Here is a 25,532-nt window from a genome sequence, read left to right as displayed (position 1 = left end):
TGGGATGCCAAAACCTCTTCAACATCATCTTCGTCAGTTTCCACAAGCCAAACTCACTTTGTCCTTGCTTCGTTCACCACGATCGAAACGCTTAATTATGTCTAGTTTTAAGCTAAGTGTAACAACCTTACTCTTTCAGGCTTTTCCGACACTTTAGAACTCATCTTGCTAACGGCTGCTCAATGCAACGTGTTTAAGCAATGCCGTTCCGAATCCGAGGAGAGCGATTGCTCAGGGCGGGCGCTGATTTTTTATCGTGCACTGCCTTTCTTCGTAACAGTGAAAACACCTTCTGAAAGCGAAAACAGGGTACTAATGTAGGTCTTTCGTAACAGTGAGGTTTCGTAAAGCGAACATTCAAAAAGCGGGGGACACCTGTACTTCCAAGGGCACCATTTTAATTCAAAAAATGATGTCCTTCAATTTCACTTAACAGCTCTGGCCTTGGAAGGAAACAGCTTAACTGCGGACACTCATTGTGGCCAGTAATAAATTATTGTAAGAAAAAGTTAAAAATGTATTCTTTTACAGATTTTTTCCATGTGTTTTTTCTTTCTGTGCAATCCCCTTTTCTCTATGCTTTTTTTCTATTTTCGATTTGTTTCTCATTCAATACATTTGCTTCTGTGGCATTCCTGCTGAAATCTCATTAGCTGAGAGAAAAAGGCTACATGGCTAATGATGAATAAAGTATTATTTGTACCTCCTGAATAATTTTCTTGGGAAAGATCCATGAAAATTGGTCATCCTTCAAAAGCTCTTGGACAAAATCAATTCCATTCAAACAGAACAGCTTTCGCACAAGGTAAATCTTGAACCAATCATTTCCTCCATTGAGAATCATACACTTAATCCTTTCCAGGAAAGTTTCTTTTGCACGTGCATAATTTGAATCCTCAGCTGGAAGTACAAATCAATAAAAGGTTTAACATGACTTGTATATCAAACTAAGAATATATTTATGCTTACCAATTATTTTCATTCTTTATTACAGGTGTTAATAAGTAGAAATTTGCATTGTTATCAGTCAGTCAGTGGGTGCCGTCCCGAATCCGGGGTTGGTGGCTATGCACCTCCATCTTCTTCGATCTTGCGCTCTTTTTCTGGCCTCAGCATAACTCAACCCAGTCCATTGCCTCACATTATCATACCGAGTGGTTCGCTGCCTTCCTCTTTCCCTTTTTCCTTCTATCATCCCTTCCAATAACAATCTCTGCAGTCCACCACCTCTTAACAAGTGCCCGGCATATTCCAGCTTCCTTTTCTGCACATTCTTCAGCAACTCCTTTTCTCTCCTCACTCTCTTCAACACTTCCATATTACTGACCTTCATCACCCATCTAATTTTCTGCATTCTCCTTAAACACCATATTTCAAATGCCTCCAGTCGTCGTTGCGCTTCCTTGCATAAGGTCCATGACTCGACTCCATACAATAGACTGCTCCAGACGTAGCATTTCCAAATTCTACAACGCAGCCCGAAGTCCAACCTCTTGCCACACAGCACCTCACGTCACTGTCCCAAGTACACAAACATCTTGACTTGCTCTATGCCTACGCTGTTAATTTTGATACTGATTTTGGGGACTTCTTTCTTCCGTGATACTACCATCATCTTCATCTTTACAGCATTTATTTTCATTCCAAATCGTTCACCTTCAGCATTTATCTCATCTACTATTCTGAGTAACTCATCCTCAGACTCGGCTAACAACACTGAATCATCTGCATACCGGAAGTTGTTCACTGTCACTCCACCAATTTGGACACCAGCTTCATCATTCAACACCCTGAAGATTACCCCTGAGTAAATGTTAAATAATAAAGGGGAGATAATGCAGCCCTGGCGAACCTCTTTTTGGATCTCAGCTTCCGGTGAATTCCCACCACTAGTTCTTATTACTGCCTTCTGATGCCAGTACAGATTCGCAATCAGTCGAACATCTTTCCCATCCAGCCCCAATGAGTTCAGGCAATTGACCAGCTGTTCATGATTGACTCGGTCAAAAGCTTTTTTTGTAATCCAGGAAGCACATGTAAATGTCTTTTCTTTTCTAGACCTTGTTCCATGATCATTCGCAAATTGAAAATCCCTTCACGGGTACCCTTGCCCGATATAAATCCGCTCTGGCACTCATTAATTTCATTAAGAGCTGTCTGGACTAAACTTGACCAAGTATTTTTCACCATGTTTCATTGGCAAATTACTGCAGAAGCCAGAAGTCTGAAAAAAAAAGGCTAAAAATCTAAAAAATATTCAGATCAGGCAATATCCACACAAAGATCAATATCCCCTTTCCACACATTGCACACCTGTTGTTATATTTCCAACATTTTCCTTTTTACAGTCGCAAATTATAATATCATGGCTGTCAGTTAGAACTGACCTTATCCTAAACGAAATCAACAAAAGCTGGAGTGAACAGAAGTATACTTTGTCCAGCCCACACATTTACAACTTTATTACTGTTACTGCTTTGCTAACTGATATAAAGTAACTAAGACATCCCACAATACTACATTGTGGAGGTCTGTACTGATGGATTGATTTACTAATAGAGCCCAGTTTGTAAACTTGCGGAATACTAACCAGCCAATTGAACACAAATTTAATTGCAATAATCTGTTGAATACAGATCAAATCAGAATAAAGATGATCAAATCATTAAATATGGGTTCCATACAAACACTACTTTAATTTTAAAAAACAGTATTACCCAATGTGCCTTGTTTTTCACAAAGAAGTTGGGAAACAGCATCAAAACAGAGGCGAATTCTGGCAACAAACTGTAAGGTTTCTATCGTTGGCTTTTCACACTTGTGCTGAATGTGCATCTGAAGGAATTCTCCCTCTTGAGCCAGGTAAGCAATCTTTTCTTTCACTGTGCACAACTGGGATTTTTCATACATAGAATCCTAAAAATTAGTAAAATCAATTATTAGTAACATGTATGAAACTCTGATGGTGAATTCATCTTAGATTGTTCTGAGTAAAAACTGAAGAAAAAATGAAAAAGTTGCACAGGTTTTCATTGATTTAGAAATGTTTGATAATGACATAGAAAGCAGTTAATGGCCAAATGCTCCCCATGAAAGTGTACCAGGTATTACAACAAGGGAAATGTTAGAATGCCCTACAAGAAAACAAAAATACAAGAAAATAGGAAAAGGTGTAGACCACCAGGCCTCCTAATCCTGATCCACCATTCAATTTGTTCATGGCTGATCTATGTCGGACTCAACTTCTTTCTGTGCCAGTTCCTCATAACCTTCAAATCCTCAATCCTTCAAATATTTGAGTGCACCTCTATCTTAATGTACAAGGCCTCTACTATTGTCAGGGTGGGGAGAAAATTTTCAAAATTCTCTACTCTCAGAGAAACAAAGTTTCTATATAACTCCGTAGGGGAACTGGGGGAGGGAGAAGACCAGATTTCCGAACATCACCTTCCTATAATCATTAGGTCCTTGAACTGACCTGCTTCTACCAGCTTTTGAGGAAGAGGGTTCCATTGCATCATGCCCCAGTAAAATAAACAAAATCACCTCATCATGATCTTAGAAGTAGAACTGGGGTGGCGGTGGGTGGGGGGGGGGGGGAAGAGCTAGACAATCACCTTCACCTCTTCTTTGAAATGTTTCGTCAAAATTCCTCAGAATCCCAGTTGTTTTACTTTGTGAGTACCTTTAAAGTGGACATGATAATTTAACTGTCAATAAAATAGTCTTTTTGCTATTTCAATGTAATGTGTTAATGCATGTTTGGACATACTGACTGAAATTTTTGAGCTCTGGTAGACAATCAGGGTTTTTACACTGAAACTAATGAGAACCACTTCCCGATTTACAAGCTTTTACTTAATGCAACATTTGTTGGAATACAGCTCCATCATTAGTTGAGGAATATCTGTATTTATAATATACCCTCACAAATTCAGATTATGGCAGAGTCTCTTACAGACCAAATGAGATAAGAGATAGGAGCAGAAATAAGACTCTTGGTCCCTCAAGTCTGCTCAGACAATGAAGGAATTATGGCAGATTATTTGCAAAGAGCAACCTCCAGCAAAATGTGGCAAAACCAAATAAAACATTTTGATGATGTTCAATGAAAGAAAAACTATTGCCCAATGTTCTCCTCAAGCTCAAGTTTAATGTCATTCAACCATATGCAAATATACAGCCAAATCAAACAATGTTCCTCCAGACCAGGGTGAACAACACCTTGATTGGCCTTGTTGTAATGTGAGCTTTATAAAAATAATACTAATTAGGATAATGGTAATATAGCAATACTCCTGCTAGGGGAAGTTGTTTGTAAAGAGAGGCTGGTTCCGGGGTTGAGGGGGTTTTACTTCCGTTTTTCTCTGGTGTGCGTGTGTATAGTTTCTCTGCCATGCAGTATGGTTCAGTGAAAGCCTCTGTATGTAAATATTGGTTTTGCCATCCCAGATAAAGTTGTTCTTTCGGCATGAAGTTGTCGAGTGGTCCTTTTTCAAAGTAGAAGTTACCACAGGCCTAATCTCAAATAATAATGAGGCAGCCTACAGAGAAGTCATCACCCTAACACAAGAAAGCAACTTCTCCCTTAATGTCGCAAAAACAAAGGAGCTGGTTGTGGACCACAGGAGGAATGGAGACAGGCTGACCCCTATTGACATCAATGGATCTGGGGTTGAGAGGGTGAACAGCTTTAAGTTCCTCGGCATAAACATCACCGAGGATCTCATGTGGTCTGTACGTACTGGCTGTGTGGTGAAAAAGGCACAACAGCGCCTCTTTCACCTCAGACGGCTGAAGAAGTTTGGTATGGGCCCCCAAATCCTAAGAACTTTCGATAGGGGCACAGTTGAGAGTATCCTGACTGGCTGCATCACTGCCTAGTATGGGAACTGTACCTCCCTCAATCGCAGGACTCTGCAGAGAGTGGTGTGGACAGCCCAGCGCATCTGTAGATGTGAACCTCCCATCATTCAGAGGACATTAACAAAGAAAGGTGTGTAAAAAGGACCCGACAGATCATTGGGGACCCGAGTCACCCCAACCACAAACTGTTCCAACTGTTACCATCCGGGAAACAGTACCGCAGCACAAAAGCCAGGACCGACAGGCTCCGGGACAGCTTTTTCCACCAGGCCATCAGACTGATTAATTCACACTGTCACAACTGTATTTCTATGTTATATTGACTATCCTGTTGTACCTACTATTTATTATAAATTACTATGAATTGCACATTGCACATTTAGTTGGAGATGTAACGTAAAGATTTTTACTCCTCACGTACATGAAGGATGTAAGTAATAAAGTCAATTCAATTCACCATTCTACAAGCCACTCTAGCTCTTCTCTGTATACCATCTCATTGTCGTTGTTGGTGAGACCCCAATCACTGTCATGTCATCAGTGAAGTTGATGATTTAGTTTGAGCTGGATCCAACAGTACCAGTCATGCATTAGCAGCGTAAACAGCAGCAAACTGAGCATGCAGCTAAGGGGGGCACTGGTGCTCAGCATGGTGGAGCTACAGATGTTGCTGCCAACATGGACTATGGACTTTCTATCAAGAAGTGTAAGATTCAGTTAGAGAGAGAGGTGCTGAGCCCCAACGAGGACGGTTTATCCACCAGCTTCTGAGGGATGATCATATTAAGTACCCAGCTGAAGATAATAAACATCACTCCTGCTTAGAATGCTAGAACTGTTCTAGAGATCCACTTATGGACTATTGTGGGATATTGTGTAGTATTGTATTATATATTGTGCAATATCTGGAGATGTTGTGTGAAGAATAACTTCAACAGTAGTAGAAATCATGTAAGAGTCATGATATCAATGGTAATAATTCTAGACAAACGTACCTCCAAACAATTCAGAAAGAATGCATAAAGTTCAGCCTCGTTTTCTTTACCAAGGTTTATTTTTTGTACTTTGGACAGATAACTCTGCAGGTAATCCTTAATGTCAGCAAAACTGAAAGGAAGACATTTCACTTAATTAATTAAACACTAAAAGCTGGAATTTATAATTAAAATATCAAAAAAATCATTAGCACATGAAAGGCTTAAAATTATCATACCAATCTTAAATGGAAAGGAAGGACACCATTACTTCATGAGAATGACCTTTAGTCATGAATAAAAAGAAATCACATCATGGCATGCTTAAACATGGATCTGACATTTTCAACTAAAAACATTTAAACAAACTCATTCAACAGAAGGTGAATCAAAAAAACAAATCATATTTAACTCATCCTGGATTTTCCCTGGAACAACAAATTTTTGGGAAACCAATTTGGCAGAAGCAACAAAACCTTGTAATCTGCAGACAATCTCCACATCCTTCCTACAACAAGGTGACCAGAACTGCACACAGTACTCCAACAGCAGTCTGACTAAAGCCTTATTCAGCTGCAGCATGACTTCTTTACTCTTATAATCGACACCCCTACCAGTGAAGGCAAGCGTGCTATAGACGTTCTTTATCACATTTTCCATTTCTGTGGCCATTTTTACTGAGCTATGGCCTTGGACTCCAAGATCCCTCTGTACTTTAATGCTGTTAAGAGGCCAACCACTAACTGTCTCCTTTCACTTGACCTCCCAAAGTGCTATACCTCACACTTGCCTAAATTAACCTCCTCTGCTACTTCCCTGCCCATATCTATAACAGATCTGTATCCTACTGATTTCTTTCATACTCCTTCACACCATACACAACTCCACCAATCTTGGTGTCATCTGAAAACTTGCTAATCCACCCAACTACCCTTCCACCCTACTCTCTGTCTTCTATGGGCAAGCCTGCCTTTCTGAATCCAAACTCATAACTTACTCTGGATCCCATGCATCTTTATCTTCTGAATCAACCTACCACGGGGACTTTGCCAAAGACATTTATGTAATGTCCACTGCTTTATGTATGTTATATAATTTCCACTGCTTTATTTTCAAACTCCTTTGTCGCTTTCTAAAAAATCTGAACTAAGTTTGCAAGTAATTTCCTGCCCTGCACAAAGCCTTTCTGAATGATCCTAGGTAGGCCATGCATTTCCAAGTGTGCTTAAATCCTGTCCCTGAGCACCTTCTCCAATGGTTTCCCTGGAAGAAAACCCTTGGGAAAAAAATTCCACCCTGGGAAAATGACTCTGATTTTGTATAACATCTATGCCTCTCATAATTTTATATTCTTATATAAGTTGCCCCTTAGTGTCCGATGGTCCACAGAAAACAATCGAAGTTTGTTCAGGATCTCTTTTTGGCTCGTATTCTCTAATGCAGACAATATTCTGCTGGAGGAACTCAGCAGGTCACGCAGCATCTATGGAAATGAATAAACAGTGAACGTTTTGGGCTGTGGTCCTTCTTCAAGAGTCAAGAAGAATCTCAGCCCAAATGTTAACTATTTATTCATTTCAACAGATGTGCCTGACCTGCTGAGCTTCTCCAGCATTTGGGGTTAGTACGTTAGTTTTTCAGCATCTGCAGAATTTCTTGTGATTATAATATCCTGGAGAGCATTTTCTGCAGCCTCTTGAAAACCTCCAGATCATTCTTGTAGTTCAGCGACCAGACGGTACCAATACTCTAAATGTGCCCTAACCAAAGTTTTAAGACCACAAGACCATAATATATCAGAATAGAATTAGGCCATTCAGCTCATCGAGTCTGCTCCACCATTTCATCATGGCTGATTTATTAACATCATTATTCATAGTCATAGTCATACTTTATTGATCCCGGGGGAAATTGGTTTTCGTTACAGTTGCACCATAAATAATAAATAGTAATAGAACCATAAATAGTTAAATAGTAATATGTAAGTTATGCCAGTAAATTATGAAGTAAGTCCAGGACCAGCCTATTGGCTCAAGGTGTCTGACCCTCCAAGGGAGGAGTTGTGAAGTTTAATGGCCAGAGGCAGGAATGACTTCCTATGACGCTCTGTGCTGCATCTTGGTGGAATGAGTCTCTGGCTGAATGTACTGTATTATATTATACAACGGCAACATGTCTTCCCAATTTTTATACCCAATACCCTGACAATATACCTTCTTTACAACTCTATTTACTTGTGTTGCCACTTTCAGGGAAGTGTGCCCCAAGATCTCTCTGTACATAAGGGCCCCACCATTTACTGTATACTTCCCTCTTACATTTGACCTCCTAAAGTGTAAAACTTCACACTTGCCTGAATTGAATCTATCTGCTATTTTTTCACTCATTTCCACCATGTTGCATCTTTGACAACCTTTCTGACCACCCACAATTCTGCCAGTTTTTGTGTTGTCTTAAAGTTGCTAATCAGTCCAATTACACTTCTGTCCAAATCATTTCTATTTAGCACAAAGACAGTTCAGTGCTGACTTCTCCAGTCAGAATAACATCCCTCCAATGCTAATCTCTCTTTTCTCTGGCCAAACCAATTTTACTGTATCTCCATGGATCTCAAGTGCCTTAATGGATACACTAAGGGGGACATAATCAAAGAGAAAAGATCCGTCCAGTCTGGTGATAGATACACTGAGCAGAATCTCAACACTCACTCATCTGAAATATTAAGAAATACTGGCAACTATAGTAGTAAAGTCACAACAAACACTGTTAAATGAAAACAATGCAAAAGCACAGGTAAACAGCACAATGTTTTTGAAGCAAGTTTCTTTTGTGAGATTTTCTGATGTGTACTAAATAAATCTGAATATCTGAATGCTACCTCTTTACTATATCCCCAACTGAGTGGCCACTGTTCTCAAAGATATCATTTGATGTTGGAAATTGCAGTGAAGTAATTGGAATGAAAGTAAAATATTAATATTTAAATACCACTTCTCTTTCATAACTCCAGCTTTACAACAAATGTGCAGTATTATGAAAACTAATCAATAGATTGTACCTGTACTTTAACAGCAGCTTAAGAACAATGGAACGAACAACAGGATTTCGATCAACTGCTTCATCAAATGGTGAAAGATTATTGGTAAAGTACTGATCTGTGGAAAAAGAAAGGGCAACTGATGTAGAAAGGAAAAGTAACAAATGTTATACTTGAGATAAATGTGCAACTTAGAAGATGGTTTAGAATACCGGTAGTGCATTTTAGTGAAAACATTTGTAAGTTCCCAGCAGGAAGAGACAACTAATGTATGTACAGTCATTTGACAACCCATTTGAGAAGTACCCATGACAGAAAACATTGTCAGAGTATCTCCACAGGTACAAACATTTGTAATATCAAGTTTATAACAATATACTTACTACGAAGAGCACAATTTAAAAACAGATCAGATTTCATTCTGCATTTTGAGTACAGGTGATTATTGATTATTCAACCAATGGATACATTTTTAAGACCAGGGAAGTTTTAAAAAAAGATCTTCCCAAGAGCTGATCAACTCACCCACTTTTGCCTAGTCAACCAACTATTTCCCCTTAATTCTAGCTGAAGAGTGCCTTAACTGAGTCACAGAACACACCTACTGGGCTACCAGATCAGCTAAAGCAGATAATATTAATAGTTTCCATTCAGTAACCAAGCGTTATATTTCAGCTCCAACTCAGACATTCATTCACCACTTACATTCCCACTTCTCAATCCAATGTTTTAGACTCACTAAAAGTTCTAATTCTAATTCGAAAGGGATACCACATGAAACTAAAGACATTACTCATACAGCCTTAGAACTTCTAGTGAAGTCTAATGAAATATATACATAACTACCTGATTAAATTGCTATGAAAATATTTTGCAGACGATCAGGGTTGCTTGAATTACAAAGCAACATTTTCATTTTGTCTGAAGACAAAAGAGACTGCAGAAAAACAGAATGCTGGGAGAACTCAACAGTTCAATCAGCTCCTCTGAAGGCAAAAGATGTAAATCAATGCTTCAGAATGAACCTTGCACCAGGACTGAGAGGGAAGAGAGAAGATTGCCAGATTATAATAGTACAAGGTTGTGGGGAGGTGGGGGGGGCATTGGGCTGGTAGGTGATAGCCTGGGTGAGGATGATGGGCAGATGGAAGCAGGTATGGGGACACATGAGAAAAATTAATAAAGGGAGAAGAAAACTAGGTTTAAGTTAATGCATACTCCCAGTTTTATTTTCCCTTTGTTCACCCTTCCCATATCTTCCTCCATTCGATCTGTCTGCTTAACAATCTCAGTCCGTTTGCTTCCACCTGTCCCTTATCACCCTCTTTCCCAGCCTCTCTTCTTCTGCAATATCTCCTTCCCCTTTCCAACCCTAATGCAGGGTCCCAGCCCAAAATGCCTCCAAAGATACTGAGTGACTTGCTGACTTCTTCCTGCAATCTATTTTCTCCCTTTTGCCACTAACACACATCTGACAAGCTAATGCCTGGAGACATGTGTACTGGGAACAACGCGCAGTACTATTTCCATGACTTCCCAACGTGCACAGGCAACCCGCAGATGGTTCAGGTTATGCATAAAGAGGCACGTCTTCACTACCCGGAAAGCTGCTTCCAAGGCGATTGGGGGGGGGGGGGGGCGGGTGTGACGCGAGTAGTAGCAGTACTCTCAATGGATATGATTAAATAGTCTTGTTTCAGCCTGATACTGCTAAAAAGCACAACTGCTTCCAAAGTCAGTGCAGTCAACAAAGATGGCTTAAAGCGTTTAAAAAAAACTATCGCTGCTTAAAACTGATGGAAACAACCCTGATTGTGGACAGAAGTGCCCACGGAGGAAGCGTGACTGCAGATCGCGGTTACAAGTGCGTTTAAGGAAAAGGGGGTTTTAAACTCCCAATACCGACTATCTTGCTGGCAAATGTGCAGTTTCTGGTGAATAAAATCGATGATCTCAGAGCTAGGGTGCTGACTCAGAGAGACATGAGGACTGTGTATGTCCTTTGTTTCACAGAATCCTGATTAACCCCTTCCGTACCGGATGCAGTGATTTAGATAGATGGGTTTACTATCCACCATCAGGATAGATCTATAAACTCTCCCAAAAGCAGAGGTGGAGGAGTTTGCCTCATGATCAACTCTTTTTGGTCACAAATATATCAGTGCTGTCCCAATTCTGCTCACCAGACCTGGAATATCTAGCAGTTAAGTGCCGTCCTTTTTACCTACCACAGGAGTTCTCCGGGGTCATTTTGGTAGCAGTTTACATTCCACCTCAGGCCAATGTCAATCAGGCTTTAGATGATCTGAGCAATGGGATCAACATGCATGAAACAGTGCATACTAACTCCTTCACCATCGTTTTGGGAGATTTTAACCAGGCCAGTCTGAAAAAATCACTAAGTAATTACCATCAACAGATCACTTGCAATACCAGAGGAAACAACACACTGGATCATTGCTATACCACCATCAAAAATGTCCACGCCCTCACTTCGGGAACTGTAATCACCTGGCTGTACTTCTACTCCCTGAGTATAGGCAGAGACTGAAGACTGCAGCACCAGCAGTGAGGACCAAGGTGGTATGGACAAGGGAAGCACAGGAGCGCCTACAGGACTGCTTTGAATCAGTGGACTGGACTGTATTCAGGGATTCATCTTCAAACCTGGATGAGCTGGATGAGTATGCTGCAGTTGTTACTGACTTCATTAAAACCTGTGTGGAGGAGTGTATGTCTACAAAGACTTACTGTACATTCCCAAACCAAAAACCGTGGATGAACCAGGAGGTACGTCGTCTGCTGAAGGCTAGATCTATGGCATTCAAGTCTGGCGATCCAGGCCTGTACCAGAACACCAGGTATGATTTGTGGAGGGCTATTTCAAGGGCGAAGAGACAATTTTGAACGAGATTGGAGGTGACATCGAATGCACGACAACTCTGGCAGGGCTTGCAAGACGTTACTTCCTACAAAGCAAAACCCAGTATCATGAATGGCAGCGATGCTTCACTACCAGACGAACTCAATGCCTTCTATGCTCACATTGAAAGGGAGAATACAACCACAGCTGTGAAGATCCCTGCTGCACCTGATGACCCTGTGTTCTCTGTCTCAGAGGCCCATGTTAGGCTGTCTTTAAAGAGAGTGAACCCTCGCAAAGTGGAAGGTCCCAATGGAGTACATGGTAAGGCTCTGAAAATCTGTGTCAACCAGCTGGCGGGAGTATTCAAGGACATTTTCAACCTCTCACTGCTATGGGTGGAAGTTCTTACTTGCTTCAAAAAGACAACAATTACACCAGTGCCTACGAAGAATAACATAAGCTGCCTTAATGACTATCACCTGGTAGCACTCACATCAACAGTGATGAAATGCTTTGAGCGGCTGATCATGACTTCACTGAGCTCCTGTCTCAACAAGGACCTGGACCCATTGCAATTTGCCTATTGCCACAATAGGTCAATGGCAGACGCAATCTCAATGGCTCTCCACGTGGCTTTAGACCACCTGGACAACACAAACACCTCTGTCAGGATGCTGTTCATCGACTATAGCTCAGCTTTTAATACCATCATTCCCACAATCCTGATTGAGAAGTTGCAGAACCCGGGCCTCTGTACCTCCCTCTGCAATTGAATCCTTGACTTCCTAACCAGAAGACCACAATCTGTGAGGATTGGTGATAACATCTCCTCCTCACTGATGATCAACACTGGTGCACCTCAGGGGTGTGTGCTTAGCCCACTGCTCTACTCTCTATATACCCATGACTGTGTGGCTAGGCATAGCTCAAATACCATCTATAAATTTGCTGACGATACAACCATTGTTGGTAGAATCTCAGGTGGTGACGAGAGGGCATACAGAGTGAGATATGCCAACTAGTGGAGTGGTGCCGCAGCGACAACCTGGCACTCAACGTCAGTAAGACGAAAGAGCTGATTGTGGACTTCTGGATGGGTAAGACGAAGGAACACATACCAATCCTCATAGAGGGAATCAAAGTGGAGAGAGTAAGCAGTTTCAAGTTCCTGAGTGTCAAGACCTCAGGATCTAACCTGGTCCCAACATATTGATGCAGTTATAAAGAAGGCAAGACAGCGGCTATACTTTATTAGGAATTTGAATAGATTTAGTATGTCAACAAATACACTCAAAAACTTCTATAGATGTACTGTGGAGAGCATTCTGACAGGCTGCATCACTGTCTGGTATGGAGGGGCTACTGCACAGGACTGAAAGAAGCTGCAGATGGTTGTAAATTTAGTCAGCTCCATCTTGGGTACTAGCCTACTAAGTACCCAGGACATCTTCAAGGAGCGGTGTCTCAGAAAGGCAGTGTCCATTATTAAGGACCTCCAGCACCCAGGGCATGCCCTTTTCTCACTGTTACCATCAGGTAGGAGATACAGAAGCCTGAAGCACACACTCAGCAATTCAGGGACAACTTCTTCCCCTCTCCCGTCCGATTCCTAAATGGGCATTGAACCCTTGAACACTACCTCACTTTTTTCTAATATATAGTGTTTCTGTTTTTTGCACGATTTTTAGTCTATTCAATATATGTATACTGTATAAAGTCTACTGAATAAGATTATTATTTTTTTCTTCTATGTTATGTAGTGAATTGAACTGTTGCTGCTAAGTTAACAAATTTCACGTCACATGCCAGTGACAATAAACCTGATTCTGATTCATGTAGATTCTCCGAATTATATTTTTAATTCTTGTGATGGTTCTCCCTCAGGGCACATTGCCCCCTTCAATTAGCTGACACATTGAATCCAGTCAAACTCTGAAACCTTGAACATACTCTAATAATCATTGAATTTCTCTCACACAAGGTTAGAAGTGTCGAGGAGAGCCAAACACACTGTGCAATCACTCCACTTAAAGAAGTAAAAGATACATAACTCTTCAAAGTAATCTGACCTGTCTGTGAGTCATTAGAATGTCCCGCCTTTTCAATAACTAGTAGAGAGAGAAGATCACCAATCACTTCTTTTGTTGGTGGCAATTCATCTTTGAAGCAGACCATGGAAACCAAAGCTACGAAAAATGCATCACATCTCTTGCGAAATATGACTAATTTTCCTACAGCTTCACTGCAATAAAAATGAACACACATTAATGACAAATCCAAGAAATGGTAATATTCCTTTGGAAGCTGTAGCATTGCAGAGTTATTTTCCTTCAGATCACTTGTGAATTATAACTGCACACATGGACTAAGTGATTGTTAAGACATAGTGGTAAGATGAATATATACAGTATATTGCATTTAATGGACACAGTTCTGCATTATATCCAGGTTGAGTCGGTGGTGAAGGCGAATGCAATGTTGGCATTCATTTCTAGAGGAATAGAGTATAGGAGCAGGGATGTGATGTTGAGGCTCTATAAGGTGCTGGTGAGACCTCACTTGGAGTACTGTGGGCAGTTTTGGTCTCCTTATTTAAGAAAGGATGTGCTGACATTGGAGAGGGTACAGAGAAGATTCACAAGAATGATACCGGGAATGAGAGGGTTAACATATGAGGAACGTTTGTCCGCTCTTGGACTGTATTCCTTGGAGTTTAGAAGAATGAGGAGGGACCTCATAGAAACATTTCGAATGTTGAAAGGCATGGACAGAGTGGATGTGGCAAAACTGTTTCCCATGAAGGGGGAATCTGTAAGACAGGGCATGACTTAAGGAATGAAGGGCGCCCATTCAGAACAGAGATGCGAAGAAATTTTTTTAGCCAGAGGGTGGTGAATCTATGGAATTTGTTGCCACGGGCGGCAGTGGAGGCCAAGTCATTGGGTGTATTTAAGGCAGAGATTGATAGGTATCTGAGGAGCCAGGGCATCAAAGGTTATGGTGAGAAGGCGGGGGAGTGGGACTAAATGGGAAAATGGATCAGCTCATGATAAAATGGCAGAGCAGACTCGATGGGCCAAAAGGCCGACTTCTGCTCCTTTGTCTTACGGTCTATATATTAAATGAGGAATGATCAAAATGTCAATTTGAATTATAATTTATTATGAATGATAAGTTTCAATATGGATATACAGCGTCATTTCCTTCTGTAAACCAAACGGGGGACATTTGCAAGGATGGCAGGCCCTTCCTGCAACTATTTTTTATTGTGCAGATGACGAAACAGCAGTAACATAGTTAGAATGGTGCCTTGAGAAGAAAACCACTACTTACTGCAAGTTTTGAGTTTAGGCTCTGGCTTACCATTCCAAATCTTACAACAAATAGTTTATCATGAAAGCTTAATCCACAAGTATCTTTGTATTAATGCTTAGATCTGTTGTTCTGTCAACTGCTTTGCACAATAAAAAATAGTTACAGGAAGGGCCTGCCATCCTTGCAGAAGTCCTCCGTTTGGTTTACAGAAGGAAATAATATTGTATCTACATATTGAAACTCTTCTCATGTTGAGATCTAGTTTATTGCTTTCAATTTTTAATTGTTTTAATAGATTGAAATCATACAGTTTCTTAACAGCATAGAATACCTTATTTCTTCTTCTACCGCTGGTGCATAATCATCATCTAGAGAAGTACGGCACAGTGGGCAGAGTCGTTGTCCTGATTCAAGCCACTGCCTTATACATTTTAAACAGTAAAGATGATCACATGGAAGCAGGATGGGTTCGTTGAGTTCTCCAAAGCAAATTGTACATCTTTTCAGATTATACCTATAACCAAAGAAAGGACAACAGTAAAATTAAATTAAATGTAGGGCTATAGAGAACTGTTAAGATAATAATCAAGGAAACTTCACTTTTTTGTCTCTTTCAATTATTAGTTGCAATACAAATACCAATATTTTATGTCCTGTCATTGTTCTCTATGTAGCCTGAAATCCAAATTTATCTCCTGATTTGAAACAAATTGCTTCAAGGACATACAGTACATTCTCTACATGCACTGTCCAGTCCAAATATGTGCAGTTCTATTTAAACTCTGGTATCTCTGATCATCATTTAAAAATACAAGCATCTTATTGATCAGCTTGTGAAATTATTACTGAGGAAATTAATTGGAATTTTTCTTCATTTATTTATTTTATCCCACATGTTGATAGTATGAAAACCCAAATCAGAAGCAGCAGGATAATTTTGTTTTGAAGGAGAAAATCGGTGCCACTAATTTCTATTCAGCTTCCTGATATTATACAAGAAATGTCTGATTATTCCAAGATGAATCTTCCGTAATTTCAGGGAAATTCCAAGATTGAAATTATCCACTTAGAATCAGCTCCTAAACTTGGCCAACCTTGGTCATTCATGTATACCATGTGAGACTGGCATCAATTGGCTTGCAGTTACTTGTAGAATTAAAGCACATACTTCTTAATTATCATACAAAATCTCTTACCTGAAGAACAGACATCCTGCACTATTTTTACAGTCCCTGAGGACCCGAATCACAGCCTGAAAGGGCCCTCGGAATCTCACATCAGAGTTACTGTTCAAACTCTGTAAACAAAAATAGAATCAAATACCATCATAACAATTTAGCCTTTTTCAACTGACTTAAAGAAGCTGAAAGTTATAAGACCTTAAGATAAAAGAACAAAATAAGACACAAGAACAGTTACTACCCCTTAAATATCAGACTCTTGAACAAAGGGGGATAACTACACTCATTCTATTCCTGGTGTTGCCATAACCGATGGATACTTTATCTTTATTTCACGGTCTCATTATTTATTACTATTTATTTATATTTGTATTTGCAGTTTCTTGTTCATTGATCCTGTTTACAGTTACTGTTCTATAGATTTGCTAAGTATGCCTGCAGAAAAGGTATCTCAGGGTTGTATGTGGTGACATGTATGTACTCTGATAATAATTTTTCCTTTGAAATTTGAATTAGACCACTTCACTCATCAAGTTTGCTCTGCCATTCCATCATGACTGATTTATTATTTGTCTCAAGCCAATTCTCCTGCATTCTTCCTGTAACCTTTGACACTGTTACTAATCAAGAATCTATCAAGCTCTGCTTCAAAGAAATTCAATGACTTGGCCTCCCCAGCCATCTGTAGCAAGGAATTCCAATTTCTTTACTGTCTCGTTAAAGAAGTTCCTCCTCATCTCTGTTCAAAAAGGACACCCCTCTATTCTGAGGCTGTGCCTATTGGAAAATATAAACACATACATTGTATTTTCTATATTTACTATATATGTATTACAGTATTACTCAACAGTATTTCAGTATTTACTCGAATGCACACATTATGTTTTCTATACTTACTATGTAACCACTGCTAGCTGAATAGAGGGTATTCACTATGTAGCCATGGCTTTTGACCTAATCACTATTAATTCATGAAGAGAACTAGAATGAAACCAAGTAGAAAGATAACAGTGGCGAGTAAGGTGATGAAATATGTGGCAGTATGTCAAAATAAGACTAATTAAGAAATAACTGTGGTTAGGGATGAGGGGACACCTGGTCTAAAATGTAAACTAGGACATAATTAAATTGGGGAGGAAAACAATAGTGGAAAGTCGAGAGTGGGTATATTGATGATATGGGATCACAGGCCGACTGGATATGATAATGTAGCTAAGATAGGAAATTGTTATAAAAAATATTGTATACAAGCCTGGATGGGCAGTCAGCAACTAGCTTTCTGATTGTCTCAGCTTTGATTTGCAAATTAAAGTTTAAAACTTCTTGAAGGATTTTCTGCGTCTCCTTGTCGTTTGTGAGAAACGAGAAACCACGACAAAATTGGCGTCACGAACAGGATCAGATAGAGACCCGCGAGGAAGGGAACGGCAGATTGGGACGCTTCCCGGTCCCTCGGGGACCCTCACGGGGCTAACAGAATTAAGGGTGCACCCAAAGTAAAAAGGTGAGCGCTTTTTGTGATAATTCAGACTAAGAATTCTGTTGGTTTTGGGGCGTCTCGGGGACTCAGAAGTGTGAAGCAACTGCTGAAGGGTCTCTCCGATCCAAAGAATCTGGCAGAATTGGGGATAAAAGGCTCAGAGGATTAATCAAGAGCACGGCCGTGGGGGTAAGTACGAATAAAGTAATAATAAGTTAAGTAAGAAAATTCCACGTGGTGTTGTTAAGTCCCTGTGGATACTGCTTCGCACGAAACGAAGGGCTGAACAGGCAGGGAAGGAGAATTAAAAATCCTCGTGAATACCGCCTTAAGAAGTATAAGGGGCTGCATAGGCGAGGTGTAAAAGGAAAAGGTTCTGTGGGTAACGCCCTAAGTAGGGGTCTGCACGGGCAGAACGTAATAAGAGATAAAGATAGTTTAATAGATAATTCAGACGCTGGTGAGATAAACCATAAGGCTAGGCATAGAAATAGAGTTAGAAAAATAGTACTATTAAATAGGCAAGTTGTGAGATTCTAAAAATACCATAATAGAAAAAGGAAAAAGAGAACAACATGACAGAGAAAGGAACAGCAGTAGAAATATTGAGCAGAAAATTCCCGATGTGTCAAGGTAAGGTCGCGGAAATTTCAGAAAAATGGGAAAAAAAGAACTAAAGAACTGGTTACGAAATGGCCAAGAGAAGGAACATTTGATGTAAGCTTATGTGAGGAAATGGAAGCGCTAATTAAAAATCACAAACCCAAAGATAAATCTAAGAAAAGAGAAGGAAAAAGGGAACAAGAAATGGAAGTGTTAAAACTCTTTAGGACGGAGGGAGAAAGATTAAGAAAGACGGAAGGTATATTAATAGTAAGTAAAAAAGACACTGAGAAACGAAACGAGCAGTCTGATAAAGAAAAGGAAAAGCATAACAGGGAGTTGGCTTCGGCTCTATACCCAGACCTGAAAGACGTAGAAAAACCTCCTCCCTATTATGAGAAAGAAACCCTTAGTGCCCGATGATAACAGGAAGAGTGGATCTAAATGGAGAAATTAAAGTCTGGGATACCAAGGAGGGAAGAAAGAATCACGAAAAGGAGCAGGAGGAACTACGGGAGGTAATAGAAGAAGACAGGGCAAAGATAGAGCAGGAGAGAAGGGAAATAGTAGAAGAGATCAAAGGGTTACAGGAATTAAAAGCGAAAAGGGATGAAGAGAAATCTTTGTTATATGGGCACGGAACTGAACAGGCCAGAGTAGAAGGAGACTTGTCGGGAGAGCAAGAGTTAAGTAGCGAAGGAGAGGGTACGAGAGAATGTAGGCAGAGGATAGGAGACAGGAGCCTTGAAGGGGAAAAAGAGAGAGTGAAAAGGCAGATATTAGAAACAGAGGGAGAGATTAGGGAATTACAGCGGAGACTGAATTTCCAACGAGAGTTTGAGGATTTTGCATGGGCCAAAGCAAATGCTAGCTCAAGGCAGAAAGGAAGAACTCCATGAGGAGGCCAAGGGCGAAAGGAAACCCCGGAAAGAATCATGTGGCAGCCAGTGAAAACGTGCTCAGAAACAGATGGGGAGTCAGGCGAGGAGGAGAGTCAGGAGATGTGGGAAAGAAAAGGGAGAATGATGCCGTTGTTAGTAAAAGGATTGGGACAAGTATAGTATATTCCTTGGGGATCCCAGGACCTGGAAGGGCTGAAAAACACCCTGCCCAGCCTACATGAGGGTGCAGGGAAGTGGATTAGGGCCTTTGAGGAAGAGACCACGGGACGAACGCTGCCTATGGGAGATTTGAAGGTGCTGCTGATAAGGTTGATGGGAACCTCCAAACTACAAGAGCTGATGGAAGTGGCTGGCATACAGAATGCGGACAGCACACTGATTGATGGGGCCAGATTTGACACAGTGAGGCAGAGGGTATGGGGGGCCCTCAGGGAGCTCTATCCACCCAAAATGGACCCCAAAGCCATGAAAGGGGATCCACTGGGAGACACTGAAAATCCAGCAGCCTATATAGAAAATCAGTTGAAAAGGTGGAGACTGGAAACTGAACAAGAGGTGGAAGGCAACCTATTTATGACCTGGATGTTCCGAAATGCTGTTTTGGATGCGATGCCTTCCCAAGTTAAGTCTAAACTTGAGGAAGTGGTTGGACTGATGTCAATGACCCCACAGGAATTCAGGGACCACGTAGTCCATGCGGTCGAAAAATATCGAAAAGACAAACGAAAGTTGACTAAGCAGCAAGAAGAAGCGCAAAGAAAGCTGATACAAATGCAGCTAGAAGAACTTAAAAAGAAGGAAAAAGAAAAAGGCAAGAAGATGCTGCCAGCAGTGACTGATTTAAGCACAGCCGTTGAAATGAATGAAATGCCATTATATGGAGGGACCGGTCGTGCCGTAAGACAGAGCCCAGAAAACCCCATGCCAATAATAAACGTCTTTGGGGGAGCTTTTCCACAAATGCCCTATCAGAGACAGGATAAATTTAAATAGCAGCCCAGACAGGACTGGAAATCCCAAGGAAGGGGGCAGAGAGGTTATGGGCAGGAAGGACCAGGAAGGAAACAGGGGGGAAGAGAGATACAGAGACTGTGCTGGGGATGTAACCAGCCAGGACATATAAGAAGGGACTGCCCACTTAAGCCATGGGCTGTCACATTCCAGCCGGAACCAATGAGATGGGAATCACCGTCTAGCCAAGGACCAGACCCCGCAGGGCCGAATGGACCTGTGAACCCCTATGCAAGACATTAGGGGTGCCCAGAGAACCCAGGTGGGAAGGGACACTACCCAGTGATAACAAGGGAGGCAGAGGAAGAACCCATTGTTCAGGTTGTGTTAGAAGGGCAGCTGACACCAATGATGATAGATATTGGAGCCACGTATACTTGCATACAGCCGCAGTACGCCCTTCATCTTCCCATGTCAGGAAAATTTATTAAGACTGTAGGGTTCTCGGGAAAAACACAGTTGACACAATGTACAGCTCCAGTGAGATTAGGGATGGGCAGCAAAGGAATAGTTTTGCCGATATTAGTGTCCAAAGGAAACGATGCAGTAACAAAGGGAAATCAAGCTGCAGATGAAGCAGCCAGGAAAGCGTATGGGTGTACATCCGCTGTTTTTGCACCTCAGGTAAGCCTAGAGCTGGAACCTATGGTAGAAGACCTAACTGAAATACAGGGAAAGGCAACTTTGGCAGAGCAAACACTGTGGAGACAAGGGGGGGGGGGCCAAGCAGAACTCAGAAGGCCTATGGACCACGGAAGATGGCCTACTGGTAGCTCCCACCCCTTTACTGACTATCCTGATCTCAGAAGCACATGGGATGGATCATTGTGCAAGGGGGGAAGTAATAAGGAAAATAAAAAAGGATGGATTTTGGTTGCCTTATTTACAGGCTTCAGTAGACCATGTGTTGTCACAGTGCGAGGTATGCGCGCAGGATAATGTTCGGAAAGGAATTACAATCCCAATAGGTCATATACCCGTACCTGAAGGGCCATTTAAACACCTAGTGATTGACTATGTAGACATGATAAAAACAGTAAGAAGGAAAAGATACACGTTGGTGGTAATCGACAGACTCAGCAGATGGGTAGAGGCAGTACCCTCGAAGGATCAAGGGGCAGGAACAGTGGTGAAATTCCTGACAAACGAAGTGATCCCAAGGTTTGGGATACCGACAGAAATTAGCTCAGACACTGGTTCAGCTTTCATCCAGAAAGTGGTCGTTAATACTGCAAGCACTGAGAATAAAGCAAAGATTTAGATGTGTGTATCACCCTCAGTCGCAGGGTATGGTGGAAAGAATTAATGGGACCTTAAAAGCCAAACTAAACAAAATCTGTGCAGATACTAAACTCAACTGGGTCGATGCACTACCATTAGAATTAATGAGTTACCGCATGCAGACTAATCGGATGACGTGTCTAACACCACATGAAATGCTAACCGGAAGGCCCATGCCAGTGCCCCGGTGGAGAGGACCATATAAAGGGGCTAGTTTGGAACAATTGGAATTGGAATTAAAACAATACATGCAACAATTAACTATGATACATGAGTCTATTTATGCACATGAAAAACAGAAAGAGCCAGAGATCGATCAAGGGGAAGGACCAATGAAGCCAGGCGATCAGGTCTACGTGCGAGTGTTTCGAAGAAAGTGGAACGAACCCAGAAGGGAAGGGCCTTTTACAGTAACCAAAGCATCACCCACCGCAGTTTAAGTGGAAGGACGCTCCACCTGGTATCATCTCAATCACTGCACTAGAGCAATCCTGCAGGTACAGTCAGGTGGGCCACTCAAGGTAAGTGGTGAAGAGGAACAAACAGACAGGTACTAGACTGGCTATTGTCAGAGAAAGGAGGAGTTTGTGTAATGTTTGGGGAACAGTGCTGTACTCTTACACCGAATAACACTAGTCCGGAGGGATCGTTTACCAGAGCAATGAATAAACTGAAAAATCTAAGAAAGGAAGTCAAACAAAATGCAGGGTTTGGACACCAGTTCTTTGACTGGTTAAACAGTAAACTAGGAGGATGGGGAGCATGGCTGACCAAGATTGCAGTAACCATTGGTATTGTATTGCTGAGCTGTGCGGTCATTCTGTGCTGTTTTCTTCCATGCCTCAAGTCGCTTGTAGTGCGTGCTACAATGAAACGGTTTCCGATGCTCCTGGAAATTGTTGGGTCGAGCCCTATGGAGAAGGAGGCACCGATGATGTATTCCTACAGTCTACGAGACACGCAAGACGAACAGGAGAGAGATGAAATATGTGGGGATTAGGCTGTGAAGGCTCCTGAGTCTTTTTCCCTGTCTCAGATACGAAGGGACGGGTTTTTGGCTCAGTGGCCTAGAGAGGCAGGGAGAGAACACTTTGAGTCTTAAGCGCAGGAAACTATAGTTTAACCCAAATTTGGGAGTAAATGCGTGGCTTTATTTGAGCTTTGTGCATAGACTCTCAGTCCTCTCTCTCTGTATGAGACCCTGTGGGTCTCAAATGGAGGATTGTATACAAGCCTGGATGGGCAGTCAGCAACTAGCTTTCTGATTATCTCAGCTTTGATTTGCAAATTAAAGTTTAAAACTTCTTGAAGGATTTTCTGCGTGTCCTTGTCGTTTGTGAGAAACGAGAAATCACGACATGCCCTCTTGTCCATAAGACCATAAGATATAGGAGTAGAATAAGGCCATTTGGTCCATCGAGTCTACTCTGCCATTTCATCACAGATGATCCAATTTTTCTCTCAGCCCCAATCTCCTGCCTTCCGCCCATATCCATTCATGCCCTGACCAATCAAGAATATATCAAACTCTGTCTAAAATTTACATAAAGACTTGGCCTCCACAGCTGCCTGCGGTAATGAATTCCACAGATTCACTACCCTCTTCTTAAAGAAATTCCTCCCCATCCCCATTCTAAATGGACATCCCATTATTCTGAGGCTGCGCCCTCTGGTCCAAGACTCCGCCTCTATAGGAAGCATCCTCCCCATGTCCACTCTATCCAGACCTTCCAATGTTCGATAGGTTTCAATTAGATTCCTCCTTATTCTTCTAAATTCCATTGAGTACAGGCCTAGAGACATCAAATACTCCTCATAGGTTAACCTTTCAGTCCCAGAATCATTCTCCTGAATCTCTTCTGGACCCTCTCCAATGCCAGCACATCTTTTCTTAGATAAGGGCCCAAAACTGCCCATAATACTCCAAGTACAGTCTGACTATTGCCTTACAATGCCTCAGCATGACATCCTTGCTTTTATACTATAGCCCTCTCAAAATAAATGCAAGCATTGCATTAGCCATCCTTATCACCAGCTCAACCTACAAGTTAATTTTTAAAGAATCTTACACAATGAATCCCAAGTCCCTTTGCAACCCAATTTTTTGTATTTTCTGTATTTAGAAAATAGTATATGCCTTTATTCCTTCTCCCAAATTGCATGACCATACACTTCCCTACACTATATTCCAACTGCCACTTCTTTGTCCATTTTCCTAATCTGTCCAAGTCCTTCTGCAGATTCACCTCTCTGCTTCCTCAGCACTACCTACCCCTCCATATATCTTCATATCATCTGCAAACTTGGCCACAAAGCCATCAGTTCAGTCATCAAAATCATGAACATATAACGTGAAAAGAAGCAATCCGAAAATGAGCCCCTGCAGAACACCTCTAGTCACTGACAGCCAATCAGTCTCCTCTTATTCTCACTCATTGGCTGACTGGCAAGAGGCAGTTTCTATCCATATAGTATCCTTCCTGTATTATGATTGGATCTTATCTTGTTAAGCAGCTTCGCATGCGGCATCTTGTCAAAGACCTTCTGAAAATCAACATCTACTGACTTTCCTTTGTCTATGTTGCCTGGTATTTCCTCAGAGTTCCAACGGATTTGTCAAGAAAAATTTCCCCTTGAGGAAACCATGCTGACTTTGGCCTATTATATCATGTGCCCCCAAGTACCCCGAAACTTCATCCTTAATAATACACTCCAACATCTTTCCAAACACTTAAGTTAGGGTAACTGGCCAATCATTTCCTTTCTTCTGCCCCCCTCTCTTCTTGAAAGACCATTACTAATGCCTCCACAATCTCTTTAGCTACCTCTTTCAGAACCCTGAGGACTACTAACTCCAGACCTTTCAGCTTCCCAAGCATGTTCTCGTTAGTAACAGCAACTACATTCACTTCTGCTCCGATACCCTTGAATTTCTGGCATACTGCTAGTGTCTTCCACAGAGAAGACTGAAGTAAAATACTTAGTAAGTTCATCCACTATTTCTTTGTCTCCCATTACTACCTCTCTGGTATAATTATCCAGCAGTCCAATAACCTTCACTTTAATTCTTTATATATTTGAGAAAGCTTTTGGTATACTCTTTTATATTATTGTCTAGTTTACCTTCATATTTCATCTTTTTTCTCCTTCTGGCTGTTTTAGTTTCCTTCTGTTGGTTTTTAAAAGCTTCCCAATCCATAATTTCCCACAATTTTTTGCTATATTATATGCCTTCTCTTTTCCTTTTATGTCATCTTTTACTTCCCTTGTCAGCCATGATTGCCTCATCCTTCCTTTAGAATATTTCTCATCTTCGCCTTCCAAATTGCCCACAGAAACTCCAGCGAATGCTGCTTTACTGTCATCTCCGCTCGTGTCCCCTTCCAATCAACTTTGGCCAGCTACTCTTTCATGCCTCTGTAATTCCCTTTACTCCACTGTAATACTGATGCATTTGACTTTAGCTTCTCCCTCTCAAACTTTACCTTAAACTCCCTAATCAAAACTGGTTCGTTACACAACACCTAATGCAGAATTACCTTTCCCCTGGTGGGCTCAACTACAAGATGCTCTAAAAAGCCATAACGTAGGCATTGCATAAATTCCCTCTCTTGTAATCCAGCACCAACTTGATTTTCCCAATCTACCTGTAAATTGAAATCCCCCATCACCATCATAATATTATCCTTTTTACATGCCTTTTCTATCTCTCATTGTAATTTGTATCTCACATCCTGGCTACTATTTGGAGGCCTGTATACAACTCCCATCAGGGTCTATTTTTACTTTTGCAGTTTAACTCTACCTGAAAGGATTCTATATCATCCGATTTTGTGTCACCTCTGAGGATCTGATTTCATTTTTTAATCAGCAGAACCACCCACCCCCTCCACCTACCTGACTGTCCTACGATCAGGTATGTTAAACTTCAAACTTGGATGTTAAACTCAAACTATGATCTTCTTTCAGCCATGGCTCAGTGATGCTCACATCTTCATACCTGCCAATCTCTAACT

General features: G+C 41.3%; 1 protein-coding gene across 1 annotated transcript in view; it reads right to left on the bottom strand.

The window, feature by feature from the left end:
* Nucleotides 1–25,532, bottom strand: part of LOC140187263 (E3 ubiquitin-protein ligase rnf213-alpha-like) — a 261,376-nt gene that overhangs the window by 54,131 nt on the left and 181,713 nt on the right. Inside the window, exons 35-41 of the mRNA XM_072242396.1 lie at nt 16,255–16,355; nt 15,390–15,572; nt 13,813–13,985; nt 8,899–8,995; nt 5,862–5,973; nt 2,718–2,916; nt 704–900 (exon numbers count right to left, since the gene is read on the bottom strand). Coding sequence (XP_072098497.1) covers nt 704–900; nt 2,718–2,916; nt 5,862–5,973; nt 8,899–8,995; nt 13,813–13,985; nt 15,390–15,572; nt 16,255–16,355 — 1,062 coding nt within the window. The remainder of the gene's footprint in view (nt 1–703; nt 901–2,717; nt 2,917–5,861; nt 5,974–8,898; nt 8,996–13,812; nt 13,986–15,389; nt 15,573–16,254; nt 16,356–25,532) is intronic.

This window comes from Mobula birostris, chromosome 24, assembly GCF_030028105.1.
Source record: "Mobula birostris isolate sMobBir1 chromosome 24, sMobBir1.hap1, whole genome shotgun sequence".
NCBI lineage: Eukaryota > Metazoa > Chordata > Chondrichthyes > Myliobatiformes > Myliobatidae > Mobula > Mobula birostris.
Note: the sequence above shows the minus strand (reverse complement) of the source record. Positions and strands in the feature narration are given on the sequence as shown.